At 43.4% G+C, this 19,705-nt stretch overlaps 1 protein-coding gene across 1 annotated transcript in view; it reads right to left on the bottom strand.

Annotated features, from left to right (window-relative positions):
- Nucleotides 1–1,451: 1,451 nt before the first annotated feature.
- The window catches only part of ADAMTS17 (ADAM metallopeptidase with thrombospondin type 1 motif 17), a gene marked incomplete at its 5' end in the record, with an annotated part of 146,476 nt that continues 128,222 nt past the window's right edge, over nucleotides 1,452–19,705 (bottom strand). The window contains 2 exons of the mRNA XM_083870662.1: nucleotides 1,452–5,194; nucleotides 7,349–7,526. Coding sequence (XP_083726788.1) covers nucleotides 5,043–5,194; nucleotides 7,349–7,526 — 330 coding nt within the window. The 3' untranslated portion in view covers nucleotides 1,452–5,042. The remainder of the gene's footprint in view (nucleotides 5,195–7,348; nucleotides 7,527–19,705) is intronic.

A 19,705-nucleotide genomic window follows, 5' to 3' on the forward strand; every position in this document is an offset into this window, starting at 1 on the left:
AATAGGCAAAGTAAGTATATAATCCTCCTGGATTTATAGGAGAGATATTGGCACATACCAGGAACATTTCAAGCCAAATGTATGACAGCATTCCTTACACCCCTCCCACCCACTGCCATACCCCAGCTTAATGCAAAGCCCTTTGGCTTCCCCAGGCTTAGAGCTACATTTTATTGTTCAAACAGGTCAACAATTGCAATCAGATGTTGACTGCAGGCAAGGCACAAACACAATGATGTGTTAATGTACTGCACCCCTTGGATGGAGTTTCTGCAGTGCTGCTGCTGCTGTGAAAGGTCCTGTGCAGGGTGGAAGCTGGGCTGGCATCTCCCAAGGCTGCCTCGGAAATCCAGGAAGCCCATCAGTGTTGTGCCATGAATCCAGTGTGAGATCAGTAAATGGGCTCTGGTGTTAAAGTATAAACTCCATTTCTGGAAATCATTGTGGGAGAAGGGCTCTCACACCAACCTTGCTTTGGTTTGTTATAAAATCATAGAATCGTTTGGGTTGGAGGAGACCTTTAAGGTCATCAAGTTCAAGCCAGCACTGCCAACTCCACCACTCCACCATATTCCTGGGGTTTTAAGGCTGCTTTAGAAAGATGCTGCTCCCACCTCCAAGTGCTCTTTGAACAAGAATTGAGCTGCACTGGGATACAGGTGATGGCATCTTTGTAAGACAGGCTGGGAGAAGATCCTACAGGTGCATCTGTGTGCAGCTGACTGCAAACACAACCTTCACTGTGCTGGGGGAGAGCCAAACACTACAAAGACTCTGCCTAGTGCCTACAACAAAGACATCCAGAACACATGGCACTGAAGTAATTCTGTTTATTTCACACCAGGGGAGAGTGCAGCTAGGTTATGCAGATACCTTCCCAATGGATGGGATTGTTTTGCTCCAATATAAACTTCCACATGTTCATTGTCAGGGGGTGCCCGTGGAGGTGCTGCTCCCTTCCCAGCTCCAGAGCAAGAACAACCTTCCCCAAAAGCACTATCAGAACATCCCTTTCCCCAAGCAGAAGTTCCCCCCTCCCCACAGACTGCCCAGGCACACACAGAGATCCCAAACAGAGCCTGGCATGCTCTTCCCAGACAGGAATTTTCTACTGTTTTGTCACTGACCACAGACCTGGCAAGGCATTATTCAGATGTTAACATCCCCGTGCTTTATTTTGCAACCTGACCAGGACAAGACCCATCATTTCTTCGTTTGTTAGCACACTGAGAACTCTGAGGTGCCAGAATTTTACTGCCAAATGACCTTTTACACCGACCACAGCAATTAAACAGTTGGCTTGGATTTAACCAAATCCCAGTCTCAGTCCAGTATTACACAGATGCATAATGTACCACTTAGAGCTTGACTCCTTTCTCTTAATTCTCATGCTGTTGGGTTTGCTTTGTATTTTTGTTGCAAGTTCAGAAACCTTATTAAAGTTGTCATGGAAAAAATAAATTTATTATTCAACTTATTCAATTTGTTCAAAATGGAATGATCCTCTTTTCTTTTTTTTTTTTTTTTTTTTTTTTTTTTTGTGTTTTCATTTACAGCTGGTTCCATTCAGTTTGACTGTTTTTTACCTTTTTCTATTTATAACCAGCACCAAGAAGAAAATTACCATGGATACAGTACATATGCAAATCAGCTAATGGAAAAATATATACATTTCACTCTGTAATGAGAAAACTTAAATGATATTATTGCCATGGAGAATATATCCCTGTATTATAATAAAATATCAAGCAATAATCGACTGCTAAGATTCTTTTCCACCGACAAAAAATAGCACCATACATGAGATAGTGAGAATCTACACTCAATAACACAATTGTGCAACTAGAAATGTACAGTACTTTAGTAACAGTACAGAGTATTGTTTACAATATGGAAATACCACCACTGTAATCAAAAGAGCATCAATCTCTTATGAACAACTAAGAAAAGTATTGTCATAGATACACTGAAACAAACAGCTTTTCTTTTCACCAGAATGTGGGAACTGAGGGCAGAGCATAGCTGTGACTTCATTGTAAAGCTCCTATAAAGTGATAAAAACCAGAAGTGCAGGAATATTGAACAGAATTAAATTTTTCTGTTATTATTTTTCTGGCTGTTATGGGATGGGATGATTGTCATCCGTGTGATGTAAGAGGATTGAATAAAATGGAGCTGTGTTGTGCCATCAGTTCTTAATCAACGTTGGGGGGTTTGATTATTAAAAAAAAAAAAAAAAGTTGATGCATGCTAATCTGTGAGCTGTGAGAGCAAGTGAAGTGGTTTTTTTCTCAGTGCTCATACAGTTGGAAAAAATCCTGGTAAATCCCTGTTTCCTTAGGTAGGACCCAGAACTTCCAAAAAAGTGTCCTTTGGAACCCAGGTCAGGCCACAGGTTTAACCAACCTAGCACCCTGTTCTGGACAGTGGCCAGTAGTGAATTATTACTGAAAAACACAAACCCTAAAATCCTTCCTCTCCTATGTCCTACCTTTTGCCTAGAGAGGGTGACAGATCAGCACCAGAAGGAAAACATTCCCTGCTGTGGAGAAGCACCTTTGATTCCCAGCAATGATAATTCACACAATTCTGCCAAAGTAACAGAGAAAATGTTGCCCATGAGAAGAAAAACAGCAAATTCCAAACCGAGTGAGGGGTGCCAGGGGACCCAGGGGTGGCTGTGAGGGCAGGGAGGCAGCAAGGACAGTCCCAGTGTCACTGCAGGCTAAGGGGGAAACACCACTGAGAAATACAAACATAAACTAAGTCCTCTGGGCTCTATCTGATCTCTTGGAACCTTCTCATTAGCAGTTGTTCTATCTGTTAATTTGCCTAATTGAGTATCACCTGGTATTGTCTAAATCTTCCCTGCCACCCCTTCCAGCAATTTCCCCTTGATTATTTCCTAAGTACTTACACGACCTCTGGGCTGGGCAACGGGGTGGGAATAACAGAAAAAGGAGGTCTAATCCTGATTACAAATTGAAAAAAAAAAAAAAAAAAAAAAAAAAAAAAAAAAAAAAAAAAAAAATCCAGTATGACAAAAACCAAGCTGGAATCATTTCCCTGATAGAGAAAATCATCTGAGGCATTGGAAAGCAGATCTGTTTGAGACAGGCACTTGAGGAAAAAAGGTGTGCAAATGTGCCCTCGTGCATCAGGCCAGCCCTGGTGCACACACACTCATTTGCACTAACAAGCACAGATGTAAATGTGAAGCCCACACAGGGTTAGTCTGTTGAGGAACATTATCTCCCTGTGCTTGAAATATTTAGCCCTTAATAAAATGCTAATAGGTTATTCCAGTGAGGTCCTGGATATGGAAAGAACTGTACTAAGCAAAAAAAAAAAAAAAAAAATTGCTTTTAAGACATGTTAAGTACTAAGAGTCTTTATCCTTCCTTGCATTGACAAAAAGAGACAACAGCAACAAAGACAACCTGGGCCAGGTGTGAGCTGCAAGTCAGCCTGGCCCAGGGGCTGGGGAGTAGCTGGGCTTGGTTCTGTGCTCAGCTCCAAGGAGTCAAACAGTCCCACGCAGTTCTAGAGGCAGCACAAAGCTGCAATTATCCAAAGGGCTCTGTTCCTGCCACGAGGAGGGGGCTGAAACTCAACCATGGCCTTGTGCCCTGGCAAGGGAAATGATGCTTGTTGGAGCAAGATGTGATAGGGAGACACTGACGTGTGTGACAACAGAGGGGACAAGCCCTGCCCTGGGCAGAGCTTCTGTTTCAAGTCTCTCATCACAGAGAGGAGTCTGATTTAAAGTGCAGAGACATGGCAGAGAGTATTGTGTGTGCAGCACCTGTAAATGCTCTGATAGCACCAAACCTGACAGCACCACAGAAGTGAGACAGGGAGCATTCAAAGACAGTGAGGAAAATCCCAGCCCCTGAAAGCAATGGAAGTCTGAGCCCTCTGGCTTCCCACAAGCTCCAGGTTACACTCTGAATGTCTTGCATCTCTGGCTACTTCTGGTTACTCCAAAAGCTACATAACCTCAGCTGTATAAAAGAGCCCAGAGATAGGAAACACCTGTTCTGCTCCCCACTACATCCTTTTCATAAAGATTGTTCCAAATTCAGTTTCTGTTCCAACCCTATCCAGTTTCACAGTCCTCTTATAAGAACCAACAGTCTCATTATCTGATTGACTTCTAAAAATTGGAGAGAGCTTAGGCCAAGCAATCCCTCAGTGAGCTCTACTGGATGAAATGATTTCTGGCTTCTCCCATCTCATGTAAATGGTTCTTGTTTAAAAGTAACTATCTACGGCTGTTAATAAGATTCCATTTCATTAAGCTCAGAGAAAAATCAGGTTTCATAAAAGAAACTCTATTATTCTGGGGAAAGATAGAGAGGATTGTTTTTTAAAATTAGAAGGAAAAGCACTTCCTATTAGCGGCTCTAAAAATATGACTTGGAATGTTGGATATAATTGTACTGAGTTTTCTGTAGGAAATTCAGAGATGTCCATCCTCTGCTATCAGTTTTTCACAAGCTTTTACAAAAAAATCCTCTCTTTAAAGTAAGCCTTTCATTTATGCATGTCCCTCCAAGCCCACTCTGCAGTGGGATAACTGCTGGGAATTGAAAACAACAGATAAAAGCCAAGATTAAAAGATTAAGTAATATCTCTACCTTTGCTGAATTATTTTGCCAGAGGCCTTCCTCCATGGAGGTACCATAACCTCATCCAACGTAATCACTTCGCAACTCTTGTCCTTTTCTTTAATGGTAGCAAGCCATCCAGTGGCTGGTGATTTAATATATTAAAAAAGCATTAATGAAAAATGTGAGGATGTCAAAATACTCAGAAATGATTGGCTCCTTGAGATGACCCTTTCTGTGTGTTTTTTTTTTTTTTAAGGTGGATGAGCGGATGACTTTGGTATCCAGTCTGTAGGATTCGTTTCAAGTCTCATTAGGTGTGCTTTGGGATCCACCACGCTGTAGCAACTCATGAAGTTCCAGTACTCAGACCTACTAGTCTGTGATTTACATACCAACAGCTGGAAGACTCTAAGGAGTGGCCCAGGTTCATTAACTCTTCTGCTGCATCTTGTTTGCATAAAAGTCTCTGCAGGTCTGGCAGCAGCGCTGGTACCACCGCATGTCCTGGCACAGGTTCTTCTCGCGGATCACCCTGCAGTACACTGTCCACTGGTCCCCCGTGCACTTGTAGGTCAGGGCAGCTTGGGAGGAGACAAGGAAGGAGAAACTGCAAGATTAGCCAGGGAACAGCACTGCAGGTGTGACCAAAAGCCCTGCACCTGAAGGGAGGGAGGGCAAAGCTCGCTGCAGGCACTGGAGAGCAGGTGATGTTCTCTCCACCAAATATTGAGCTCTTGGAAGTGCTTCCTTCCTACCCTGGACATGAATGGGAGTGAAAACCTCCTCATGTTCACCTGTTTTGTCTCAGAGGCAAACAGGCCCGGAAGAACTAAACATCCAAAGATTCAGCCCAGATTTAAGGCCATGAACTCCCAGCACAGTCAATAGGATGGAGATGAATAAATGACACACCTGGCAAGAACACCTGAGACAGACCTTATGAATCTGAGATGGGAGAGTTCACATAAGAGAAACTAAGCCACGAACAAGGCCAGGACTAATATTTCAGAGGTCCAATGTCCCTCATAGGTTGTGAAGGAAGGCAGGAAAGAATTGAAAGAATAAATCTCTCAGAATGTGTTGTCAATGAGAGACATTGAACACAGACATAGAAGTCAGGTGAGGTGAACTCCACACTTAGGTATTTTTGGAAATGTTATCCAAGACAAAAAACCATTCTGAAGTAGGGACATGGCAGCATGGGGTCTGTAGACTACTGGAATTTTTTTCTGCCTTTTTTTTTTCTTCTTCTGATTCTCCCATTGCAGAAAACAGAAAATTCTGTTTAAAGATAATCCAATTAGAATTGTTTATAAGCAAAAAGAGCAAAACACTCAATGATATGTCTTTCTACTAATATCAAATATCATTGTTTCTGGCCCTGGTGATTCCAAGCCTGGTTTAGAAACAAAAGCATCCCAAATTGCTTGCAGATTATTTTCAGCAGGGACTTGAGCCTCCTCAGTCTTCTAAAGACATAAGCATTTTATTGCTTTGTCCTAAAATGTGAATTAGGATAGATTTCTTGTCTCATCAGTGTTTTAAGGGCTTACTTCTCAAATGAAATGTTTTCCTTTCACTGTGCTCTTACTGCTAAAATATCTGGGAAGTACTCTCATACCAGAAGAGGTTAGAAGCCCCTCAGCATGAGTGCATTTGCAAGAACGAAAGTCCCCATTTTCTCTTAAAACATCTGGTAAACTTTTGGGGAACAAATTTCAGTTCAGAAGCTTCAAGTCCAGTCCTAGTTTAAGTGTTATTTAATACTGGGCAGCACTATTAGAAAATGGTTCTCTCTTATTTAGCAGCTCTGTGTTTTCATGTGTGTTAGAGGTTTCTCAGCCTTTAAGATCAGCTCAGCTGTGTCAGAGGCTGCTCTTTCTGGTAACCTCTTCTTGTTCACAACCCAACCCCTTGTATCAAAAGGAGACAGGAGGCACTCATGAAGCTGTGTCAGTGTAGCTGATGCCTTAATTTAGCTTCATCTTACTGGTGATGATGTGTGAAATGTAGAGAAATGAACTTGGTTCTTGGAGCTCTGGTGGAACACACAGGGCTGAAGTTTGGAAAACTATATTTTTAGTATATTTATATTTTTATCCCCTCATAAATGAAGGAAATACAACGTGGAACATCATGAGATCCCCACAAATTTGTATTAACAGAGGCATTCTTAACTAGTGGCTTAAGTACAGTGTTACAGTGTGTATGGAAACAGATGGTTATCACCATATTCCCATCTCAGCCAAGGACACAAGGAATGCAGGGAGGGTGAGGAGGAGGACAGTGACAGAAGATCACAGGGTTTACAGGAAGAGGCTGGATGCTCTCTTGCCCCCCTGGGCAAATCAATCCATCAAACCACCTGTCAGGGTCATGTATTTTCTTGGGGCACAACGAATAAATGATCCTACATCACACTCTCTGCAGCCCAGGCAGCGTGTGGAGGGGTTTGTGATGGAGAAAGATGCACCTGCCAGCTCCCTCACCTCTGTGATCAATCAATAAATCGATCAGTCAATCACCCACCATCCTGCTGCTCTCTCAGCTCCACCCTCAGCCAAGCATTCCAGCTGGGCACAGCCTGAGGCAGGGCTCAGACAGGACCTACCCCCACCAGAGCTTTAGTCTGGACTCTGGCTCAGCCTCTCCCCATTTCTGGCCCCGGACAATCACTGCAGCCCTCACTGGGCACCCTGGGCACCTGGCACCTTCCCCCCAGGCCCCCGACTCACCCAGCCTGGGCGAGGTGATGGTGTTGACGTTGATCTTGTCGTTGCAGACCTCCTGGTGGCACTGCCTGTAGGCCGGGGGCTTGGCCAGGGCGGGGCACTCGCTGCCGTGGCGCCCGGTGACTTTGTGCATGCACTGCACCACCCGGGACTGCAGCCCCTTGCCGCACGTCGAGGAGCACTGCAGGAGAGAGCACACTGAGCACACGGCTTCCCATGGCACATGCACAGCAAGAATCACTGCCGGAGCAGAGGGTGCAGCCCCTGTGGTGCTGAGGGCTCACAGCTGGGTCATGGTGGCAGATAGGGACCCTCCATGTGGCTGCTGTTGTTGTCCATGATGGTTCTGCACCCTCAGGGAAGTGCTGTGAGCAGAGGAACTCTGCTGGCACAGGGAAGGAACCTGTTGTCTTTCTGCCCTGAGTTCACCTCTCACTGTCCTCTGTGGATGCCCATGGGGTTCAGGCAGACAAAAATGCATTTTCCCCCCACCAGTCATGAGGAGACAAAGCTGAAGAATGTGTAATGCTTAATTATGGACCAGCAGCTTCCACCTCCCTCTCTGTGAGGGACCCGGTAGTACTTGGTTTAAAAGCCCTCTCCAAGACCTGGATGGTCCAGCAAGGCTTCCTCCACAGACAGGATGAGCACAGCCAGGCACAGACATAAAATAAATCCCAGGATTATAGAAGAGGCTGGCAGCTCCTGCATGCCCAGACCTCTGAGAAGCTCTGTTCTGGAGAGAACACATCAGGTATTCCAGTATTCACTCCCATCTAGCCCTGCTAACTGTCTGGCACTTGCCTGTCCTCCTGGGAGCAATTGCAAATTGTACTCATGAGTTTTGGCTGCTATTAGCCAGGAGGCCCAGCCTGTTCATATGCTCTCTTTGTTGTCATACAATCAGAGTCCCTCCCTCTTCCTCCCTCTTCCTCTGGCCCAGTCACTTGTGATTTACAATGTCCTACTTGCACGCTGTTCAATTTTAATAAAGCAAACACAGTGAGCACAGGGAGGTGCAGCAGCTGGAGTCAATAAAAGAACCTTGTATTTAACATAAAGAAACAATGGCTTGCAAGACTTGGGTAAGATTCCTGTTTCTGCTAAAGCCACACACAAGCAAACGATGGGGGAGAGGAGGAGGTGAGGGAAAGCCCAGGAGGTATCAACAGAATGATGTAAAAAAAGGTCATGTTTTCTCTCTTCTGCTGCTTCTCACCAAAGTCAGGGCCTTGGAGCTTTCTCCCTGAAAAACACCATCACCTCAGAGAGGGAATTCTCCAAAGAGAGATGCCAAACACTGGAGAGGTTCAGAAGATGGGCATCACTGAGGTTGGACTGCAGTCCAGGCACAAATCCTGTGTGTGCAGTGTGGTTCTTGTGAGACCCAGATCCATGGGCAAAACGTGTGGATGCACACAGGGCTCCACCTCTACATCCAAGGGGGTGAGTACAGCAAAGCTGTGGTCATTTTGGCCTGGAAGTATCACAAGAAACCCCTGCTTGTTTGGGGCTTTTTCCTTTACAATCTTCCTATTTCAGTTTAGGTTCAACACACCAGTTTATGACAGATATTTTTACATTTAGATTTTTCTGGTGTTGAATTTACATAAAAACTTGATCACTGTCAAATAATACCTCAGCAATGGTTTCAGTATTTAGGGTTATGCTGAATGAATCCTTCTCCTGCCCCCAGTAAGCGATTCCAAAAATCAGGAATAAATTCCCTGATTTAAATTTCCTTCACAATCTGAATTTATGTAGTGAGATCTGGGCATTAGAAATGTAACTCAGCTCTTTCCCAGCACTGAGTGCCCTCAGTCACTTCCACCAGCCTGGAAGCCAGTCAGGCATGGCCACTGGATTTAAAGTGAACTATTTTCATCCTGATAAATGCAACTATTAGGCCCTTCCACTTCACCAGCCAAATGCAACCTTTAATCCTCAGGATTTCAGTGGCACTTTTAGTCTTCACAGTGCTTTACTAATCTTAATCCTCCCCAAACTCTGTGCTTTGGGAGGGGAATTGCACATCCATTTTGCAAACAGAATGGCTGTTATCACACTGGCATTAAATAACTCAGGCCATGGGCTTCCTTCACATGATTGTAACAGTGACTCTGAAACCTCTGTCTCACTCCCTGTGCTCTTAACAGGGGGGACATGGGGAGAAAGAAGGGAAAAAAGGACAAACCCAGCATTTTTCTCATGAGGTGAATTAGGTTTTCAGATACCAACACACAAACACTCACCTACCTTTGTCTGTGTTCCTGTCTCTGCATTTGTTAACCAGCAAGGAGGGCAAGCAATGAAACTTGTTTCCACAGACATTGCCAACTCCAATCCTCAGACAAATAACAGCAGAGCTTTTGCCTGAAGCAGTTTTATTCCTTCTCCTGGGAGACTGGGATCATCACCTATGCTATGCAATTAGTTTTTCACAGCCAGCAAGACAGATTTTAACATCTTTCTTGAACTCTTTAGGGCTTGGCAGCTAAAGGAAGGTTGGACATCTGGCTTATTTTAAGACGAAATTTTCAACTCAGTACTTGGATAGTTTCTTTCCTAGGAATTTCAATAGGAAATAGGAATAGATACAAAATACATACAAAGGGGGAATTGTTACTCATGCTGCACTATGAGAAGAGGACCTCATTAAAAAAGGCATAAAAATCAAACTATAACTGCACAGCAAATTCCCATAAATACCTTCTCTCCTTCTTTTCACAGCTAAATGCACTGCTACGGACTCTCTGTTCCCAAATGTCTGTGGAGCAAGAAACCATATCCACAGAACAATTTTCAGGGCTGGATTCACCAGAGAAGACCCACCAGCAATCTGCCTCCTCTGAGAAGCTGGGGCTGGGACAAGGGGTTGAGCAGAGATGCTGTTGCCAAACAAAAAAGTCGATTTTCCCTTCCACCAGGCACCGCCAGTGGTGTCACTATCACAAAAATGCATGTGCAAAATGCACAGAGTTTAACCAAAATGCCATAAACTGACAGTACAAGCACTGAAAACTGGAAATCCACCCCCATGCAAAGATCAAAAGGTTGCTCAGCACAGTAAAATAGAGGTGGTAAATGAACAGCTACAAAAAGTGAAGCTAATGAGAGCCCCTGTAACCCCCAGTTCAAACACTGCTTAGGAAGGCAAAAGCAAGACAAAAATGCCTCCATCCACATTCTTTGGCAGTAACATGCAAGCCAGTGGGGATATCCAGAAGGAAATAAACTCACAAATTGTCAAGGCAGCAGCTGCATTCAACAGCTTAAAGAAGATTTACTCACTGAAAAACTCTAACCTTAGAAGCAAGCTAGGAGTTTTCAACTGGAATGCTATTTCCACCTTAGGATACTGATATGAAAGCCTGAAATCTAGCAAAGGTGCTGACAGATGTCTAATTGCTTTGAAAGCAAATGCCTCAGGAGAACATTAGGTATTAAAACAGAACAAATTTATAGAAAGTGCTGAGATCTGTCAGGGCCTTCATCAACTCTTGGTCTAAAAAAGAAAGTCAGAAAAAGAGAGGGGAATGAGAATGACTTGAGCCAGGGCAGGGAGGCTGTTGGACAGCACAGCAGAGAGTCCAAAGAATCCCTCTGTTGAGGCTTAATGGGGGCAGAGAAAGTACAGATTTACCAGCACAGAGACAGGTTCAGGACTGAATGGGATAATGGATATTGCTGAGGACTCCTGGGAGGCTGGGATACATTTCAGACCCCAGGACACCTTCAGAAATGTCACTTTTCTAACCTCCAAAGGATAGATGTAATTTTTTTTTTTTTTTTTTGAAGAGACTTTTTCCAGCAGAAGCAGGAGGTCACAGCATCCCTCCAGCCAATCCTGAGCACTCTGCAGCAGGGAAAGGGCTGATCTGTCAGAGGGAGATCCAGTTCTAGATGACTGTCATAACTGCAGGCAAGATGGGGTTTTCTCTTTATTCATCAGTCTGCAGTCATCTGCTGTTTAAAGACACTGGTTTGTACCCAGTTTGCCGAAGTTGCTGAAGCCAAGGATAACACCATGGCTAAAGCTCCAATATTGAGAGATAGAGTCATGCTTTACTGACTTCAGAGTTCAAGCATTCAAGGCGTTAGGGTAGAGTGTTTTTCCCCTCGGGGGTCTTATTTCTTGCCTCTATGAAAGTCAGAAAGAAAGCAAGACAAGTTCCTATTAAAAACATTCTAACAGCATCTGAGATGAATGACAAAGGTCCTGTAATTGCTCCCTTCCCGGGACCTTAATAGCACACACATGTGTGCTCTGAAAGCCAGTGCTCCACACACCTTCACATCAGGCTTTTTATGAGGATCACTAATTTAAACTCCATAGTTGTAGCTGAAAAAGCAGTGTGCAATACTCTTTCATAAACACCAGGTCAACTTTCACCATGGCATCATGCTAAAGAAAGAAATATCTGTCTTTTCACTGATAAGATCTAATTAGCCCAAAGCAAACTGTAAGCTGTTTTTCAAGCTTCCTTGTTCTTTTCTTTTCTTTTTTTTCCTTCTTTTTGAACCCCAGATCTGTAAAAGAACATATCTGGTCTTGCTTACAACAATCTTTCATTTGGAAACTTTTGTGAAATGACTGATTTGTTTAATTTAGCCAAGAAGAAAAAAATGCATACCCTTCTGACTCAGTATGGGAAGAAACAATAAATTATGGCAGCAAATGCTCGTGGCTGATGTGACAGTATCTTAGCAGGAAAAGAGAAGCAATTTTTGCAAACTGCCTACAGCTGTACTTTCAAACTGCACGACCCCAAGGAACAAGACCTGACCAGCACATCCAGCATGTCTCACTGCATAATTAAGCCTGGCTGTGCTATTCTGAAAAGTTCCATTGTGTACAGAGAGTTCAGAGATTAAAGGCTGAACACATGAATATTCTGGGTTGTGACAGTGCCCCTAAAGTACTTGTGCAGTGGAGCCCAGGTGGATGCTGATGAGAAAATGCCATTTAATCCAAAATTCCAATCAGGCAGAATTTACTTCTCATGAGGTTTCTGTTTCAAGAGCAGGGACAAGCAGAACTGTGAGGTGATACAGTGCTGCCCATAGGTGACCATATTCTAGCAGGTCTCCTACTGCACTTGTGCTGTGTTTGGACCTGTGGCAGAAAGTGGCAACACTCCAGAGCTTATTCCACTAGGACAGCTGCAAGGACCTGATGGTGAAAAACACCAAATGCAAAAGGCATAATCAAGGTAATTTTAAATAGCCTCAGTAGTAATGGACAGCTATGGGACCACAGAACTCATGTCAGGCTGGATGCTGGAGAATCCCCCCTGCTCCTACAGCACTGTGACCTGCTCGTGCTGAGCCAGGCTCTCAGGAGCTCTGTCCCCACCCTGACTCCTGCCCCAGATGTTGTCCTGAGAGAATATCCTGGGAACTGAAGACCCACTGAATGCATTATTAGTTACTATTAGTTATTCATCAGTTAATGATCAATGCTCCCCCAGTGCAATTTATTAAAGAAAGTAATTAAACTAAAGACTCCTTTGGGATTTTTTAATTTCAGCAAGAGGCTGCTCATCTCTCATTCAGTCCTGCCTGAGCATTTTCTAGATATGGAGCTACCCAGTCTGACGTGTAATGCTGGCTGACACTGTTTCATCTCTTTGCAGAGTCAGTCACCTCCTTAAAGGTGTTCTGGGAGATTGTCACCTTAATGCCTTGGCAGTCATTATAAATCTCAAAAGGTTATTGAAAAGACTGTGAAATTACATCAGTCCCTGCTAGCAGTACACTCTGTATGCTGTAAGTATTCAAGGAGAAAATCCTCTTCAGACAGGTACTACAGAGTTTAAATGGTGAATTACTACTCTCCATATTTTCAAAAACATGATCCTGGACACTGTAACATTTCAGAGTAACTCAGAGAAATGAATGCCAATACTTGAACAGGCTCATCTTTCACTCTTTCTTCTTTTTTACTTTAAAAAACAAGAGTAAAAAAAAAATCACCATGTAATTTCATTTCCAATCCACAGGTCTTGGTGGAAGGCTTTAACCCTCCATCACAAAAAAATGCACTTAATGGACCAGGCTTTCAAATAAAAATTTCAAAAAAGAGAAGTTACTCTTCCAGTTAATAGGATCACTGGAGGCTGAATTGGAATATGAGACAGTAACACTGTGGTAGAGCGTGCTCCACTTCAAACAAAACACAGATTAATCTGATCTTTTTGCAGCACATTCTCCTTTACTATGGAACCTTCACAATAATTTGTACTGTGGATGTTCCCAGAAACTCCAGTGGAGATGAGCTGTGCAAATTGTTGTGCAAACAGGGAGCAGTTTGAAAGGCACAGACAGGACTTGGTCTCTGGAGCCTGCAGGGCCCAGGGGAGGGATATGGCCAGCACTGCAATCAGCATCTCTTCTCTTTCCATGCCCAATTCCCAACCAGAGCTGCAGCCACCGGGGCTGGCTCTTAGCCCAAGCCCAGGCACAGGCTTGACCTTGTTTTAGTGCCATTATGCAACATTTCCACCTCTGGCCACATCTAAAGACATTCCACAGATGTGGGGCAGACAATCACAGAGCAAAAGGGTGGGATTCATCACTGAACCAGCCTGGTTCAAATTCAAGACTGTCCCTGGCTGGTAAAACCAATTTTGGGCCATTTGATCTCATCTCCTGTAGGGAGGGGTTGTTTTGAGATTTAGCTGTTGGCAAGAAAGGCTCTGGTTTGCACATCAGTGATCGTGTGCCAGAGCCACAAACCACAGGGAAGCACAACTCAGAGCAGTCCATGGGGCAGCACTTAGGTTTAGGACAGATGCTCTGGCTCCTGGCCACGTCTAGGACCACAGCAGCAGGGAATTTGACCACTAAAGCTTGTTGGATCCTCTCCTGTCCCACCCAGCTCCATCACCTTCTGGAGAATAACTGATGTGCATCACTGAGGCCTGTGGACAACTTGTCTTCAGTGCTGCTGTGAGCAGCCATAAATCACAAAGTTGTTCAGTGGCAGGGAAGGGTCTGTCAGCTCTAACGTGCCACTGCAGCTTTTTTACCACCTCTCCTGCAGAGTTTTCTCTCAATCCAACAAGACAAGTTATTTTCTCCAAGGTGGAAGAAGATGAACTTATTTCTGACCTTTATGAAGAATAACCAAGTTGTCCATAGCTTATCATAAACAGATGTCAGGTCAAGCCATGAATTTGTAATGAATGTTAGAACAAAAGGCAGTTTTGCTTCTATATTTATAACAGCTTTGAATACACCTCTCAAACCACAGCTGTCATTGATTTACTCTTCTTATTATGTAATATGAATTAATCATTAAAAGTGAGGCACATAGAGGATTTTGTTGATGTTCCCAATCATTTGGAGCTTGGAAAATATGCCTTCCTGGCACTGGGAGATTGTAGAATATTTTTGAAAAAAAAAAAAAAAAAAAAAAAGCCCCAAACCCCAACATGTTTTTTGGTGTACTGCAAGGCTGGGGGTTTATCTCTCAGAGAATAAGACCTCCTGTAATCCTGCCAAAACAATTAATTTGCAATTACAAATCCTTGTTACCACCCACTGTGATGAATGACTGCTGATCTTCAGTGTGAAGCACCTCAATGTCTGGCACAAAGCCAGTGTTTTTCTGATAGGAAATTAGATTCTTTTTTTCTCTCCCTACTGTTAATGTCCTCCTGGGATAAGAACCCATCTCCAGGATTTCACAGGCTCAGCAAGTTCTGTAAAGGAATTGGCAGCTCTTGATGCTCAGGGAGGGCAGGTGGCTATGGGTGATTTTTCAGATGTGCTTTATCACTATTGACACTATTTGGCAACAAGAATATTATTTAACATTACACTTTGCCAAGCTAATCCTTACTGGTGCTTTCCAGTTCCTGGAGTGCACAATCTCTCTGAAATCCAGTAAAAGTTGTGCCAGGTGGTTATACAAGATGTGAAGTGGTAGAAATAGATTTTTCCTCTACTTTCTCTGCTAGTTGAAGCCCAGCTTGATGTGTCATAGATTTGCTTTCTCCCGAGAGCACCAATATGTGATGGTTCCTACCCAAGACCCAAAGATTCTGCACAGCCCACCAGGTCAGACCCTGCCCTGCATGGCATTGCCATAAACCTGCATTAACTCAAGTGCCTGAATTAATCTGGGTTTACCCTCATGTAAGAGAGACTGATATCTGACCCAGTGTGCTGAGTGAGATCCTTGGCCCGTGGCCAGGGGGTTGTAGGGAAGAATGAAAGACAGTTACCCTGGATTTACACTGGGTTATCTGAGATTAATACAGGCCTTAGTATTTACAGAGCACCTACTGTAACTGCAAAGAAAAAAATATGGCAAAGCCAACATGCCACAAGGCCTCTATGTGTCTTTCTTCTTCTAAAAATCTTTTCATTGGGCTAGGTAATATAATAGGTTAATGAGCTAAATTGTTGCCTGAGGGACAGAAATTGCATATTTAAACTTCCACCCACAGAGCTGAAAATGCCCCTTGTGAAAGTCAGAGGTAACGATGGAGCTTGTGTGTCTGGCTTGTAATTCCACCTTTCTTGATATAACACCAGTGAAATGGAGAATAGTCAGGAAAAATGAAACTAGGAGCCCTGAACCATTCTGTGCTATTGGCTCCAAACATAGAACTTCAGTCAGGACAGATTTTGAGGCATTTGAAAGAGAGAAACAATTAAGTAAAATCCATAAAAATCTTCTGGAGAATTGTTCCTGCTATATAACCTTGCCTCCTCAATTATACCATAGAAGAGTCCGAAGGACAACTGGAGGAAAGGAACTCAAAAAATATAGTCTTGGTCTGTATAGAATTGAAGAATTATTAAGGTTGGGAAAGACCTCCAAGGTTCAGTTCAACCTTTGTCCAAATAGCACCTTGCCCACTAAACTCTAACACTGAATGCCTCATTGCTTGGTTTTTGAGCACTTCCAGGGATGGTGGCTCCACAACTTCCCTGGGGAGCCTGTTCCAACGCTTAACCACTCTTTCAGTGATGGACATTTTCCTAATATCCAACCTGAACCTCCCTTGTGCTATCTCTGGTTGTCTGGGAGAAGATCCTGACCCTCACCTCAACACAACCTGAGGTGGTTGTGGAGAGCAATAAAGTCTCCCCTGGGCCATCTTTTCCTGCCCCATCACTGCTGGAGCAGAAGAGGAGAGAGATGAGGACAGAGGGGGAGCTTTGGGTGGCTAAAAAGCAGCCCCTGGTGCTGCTCACCTTCAAGCACAAGATCAATGTCACCACCATGACTTGCCAACACCTCCAGCTCCCCACATCATCTGGGACATGCTTCCAGTGACTCCAATGCCAAGTCCAAGTCCTGCAGCTGCTCCTTCCAGCACAGCCTGGAGCAGGGAATGGTGTGGAGCTGGGCTGTGTGTCCTGCTCAGCTCCCCAGAGAGCCACACACATAAAGACATGCTCTGTTCTTGCAGGAATGTAATCCTCGATGTAAAGTTTGTCAGCAAAAATATAATTCACCATGAAAGAATGAACTACTGTCTTGCTAAAGCATCAAGAGGCACATTTTCAGCAGTCTGGGAGTCTGAGGCAAGTGCTGGGAAACTGAGCAACCTGTGTTTGTTCCTCTGACCAGCACAACTACAACAAAAATGTAAAAATGCTTCCAGTGCTAGAACATTTAACTGCTCCGATTTCAAACAAGGAGGAACTATTTCAAAGTAGAACGAGTGTATGAGATGTTTGTTTCTTTAACTGAATGCAAAGTGGATGTGGAATTTCCTCTTGGAAGAGATGACTGAATGGGAGATGGCTTGGACTCCCTTTTGTATATTGCATCATGTACAAAAAAGGATGATATCACAAATTGCAATTCTGAAGAATCCAGGCAAAAATAAAATAATTATTTCAGGTTAACACCTTCAGTGGGTCTTGCATTGTGAAATTCACATTCCTTTTAGGTTTGAAGACTCTGGGGCCAGGAACAGTTTATGAAACTTGTATCACCAATGCTGAGTTAAATGCTAAAAATAATACTTATATCCCTTTAAGATAATGGTTTTAAAAGAGAAGTGGCAGCAGCGCAGAGAAGCTGCAAGTTTAGTAGCAGTGGTAACAGGTCTAGTAACAGAACCACTCTCTGTCTTTAGAATTCCAGTTCAGTCTGGTAATCTCAAGCAGTGGGCTAACAAAGGCAAACTCAGAGCCATTTAAAATAACTTTACAAACCTGGCCTTATGTGTTTGCAAAGGGAACTGGATATATCAGTTCCTTGTGCAACACTTGAAACATGCTGCAAATATATTAAGAACATACAAACATGACAGCCAGGACTGTGTTGCTGAATCTGCTCAATTGGGTCCAAATGCTTTCCACAGCTACAGGACACAGCAAGGACCAGCTGCAAATAAACCTGACAGAAAATGGGATAAAATCCCCCTTTTTTCAAGCATGGATAATGGTTACAGAGCTGTTGCTAAGGCCAGTGGGTGAGTTTTGGCTGTTGGGTGCAGGTCTCAGATCAGCATGGCCTTGTCTCCACCCCTCACCTCTTCTACATGGGAGCTGAGAACTGAAAATCACAATTTGTCTGGAGTAGGTGTTCAGGTTTTACTGCTGCTGGGAGCTCTTTAGGGAGCTGATCCATCTCCTCATGCACAGAGTCCATGTATTCTCCAAATACTGCCACTACTAACACAAAAATAACACTGTCATACCACCCAAAGAGCCTGCTCTATTTACAAGTTCTATCTGGACTTGACTTTTTAAATGAGGTTTTCCCTCTCTCTTACATGACATCCCAGCATCTTCAAAGAGGATCTTGGTTTGGGAAATTAAGGATCAGAGGCCAAGTCACCAGGCAAGCTGTTTACACAGAAAGCATCAAAGCCCATTATTTTAATCTGTGATAATTACCACTGTTAGTTAAATCGTGCTTCCCTGATGGTTCTCAACAATAAGCAACAAATGCACAACACATTAATTGCACAAAGTTGTTGCTTGTTCTGAGATCAATTTGTATCAACAGGAAAATGTTTCCATCTTAGTCAGCACAAAGCTCTCTCACAGTGACTTTTACAGGGCTGGGAACAAATGTTTAACAGTGGAATTTTGCCCTGGAAGGATGAATTTTAAAGAGTTCACTATAATCTAATTGCTACAGACTTTGTGTTCCTCCTTAAAGGAGGAACTCTTTTAAGCCAGAGTTGCTGATAGCTGTAAAGGCTCCCCTCCTAAGTCCAAGCCTTGTATTAAAGCTTCTGGATCCTCATGATGAAAATCCTTCACTGAGGATTTGTGAAGAATTGAATTCCACACCAAACATTTCAGCTATCTGGGTTTCTGGAACAATACATTTTCTTCTAAGAATTGTACCTACCCTTTTCTAGCAATCTCTCCCCCTCTACTCAGAGAATAAGAATCTGTGTGACCTAAGTGTCCGGTCAGAATTAACCAATATGTCTAGAATTTTAAATGCTCATTACAAACCAAATCTAAGTCCAAGAACATCCTGCTGGACTCACACAGGGTGAAATTCCTGGGAAGCAGAGCACTGGCACAAGCTCTCTGCAGACAGAAGCAGGCCACATATGCAGCACACAAGCTTTTGTGCCCTCCTGCACAGGGATGATCCTGATCCTGAGTTAAGAATCACAAATAACAAGTGATTTTTGCACTGATCCTGCCCTGCTCACATGCAGACATTAAACCCATCAAACAACACTGTTTACTGTGACCCATGTAAGACTGCAGCCCTCCCAGCAGTGAGCCAAGGCCTTTATCAGATTGGAACTGTTCACACAACACTGAACTTTCAATCCATGTAATTGGTGAACACACAATTATTTCATATTCCTCCCTATCAAGAGAATCTGGGTCCATTTGCCTGCCAAAATGTTTTGATGTTCCACAAATAAACAAATAAATAGTGTTATTTCACCTGTTAACACATGGGGACTGTTTGTTTTGGCCAGCCTGCATGGACTCTGAGTGCCAGGTTATGAATAAAATAATGTTCAATACTGTAAACGTCTTGTGACATAAATTCCTGGCTCAGCATAAATACAGACACTCTGTATGTGGCAGGATCTTCCTGCATTCTCCAGCACTGACGCCATTAAATTCATGTATCTATGACAGAGTATATACATAATTGTAATTCCTAAAAAAAAATATGCAATCACAGATAAGCCAATTTGCCCATCCTGGGCCTCTGCTTCACTGGATTTTGCTTGCTGGAGTTTTGGTTTTTGGAAAGCAATGTGCAACTACTGTATCCCAGTGGTTTCTGCACATGCCGTACATTCCAGAACAGAAAGCAGGTTTTCTGTTTAAAGAACAGCACAGTTAGAAAGATAAGATAAAACCAAACTGGAATATAATATTGGTGGGAAATTTCAGTCCTTT

This window comes from Zosterops lateralis (assembly GCF_965231275.1).
Source record: "Zosterops lateralis genome assembly, chromosome: 13".
Classification (NCBI taxonomy): Eukaryota; Metazoa; Chordata; class Aves; order Passeriformes; family Zosteropidae; genus Zosterops; species Zosterops lateralis.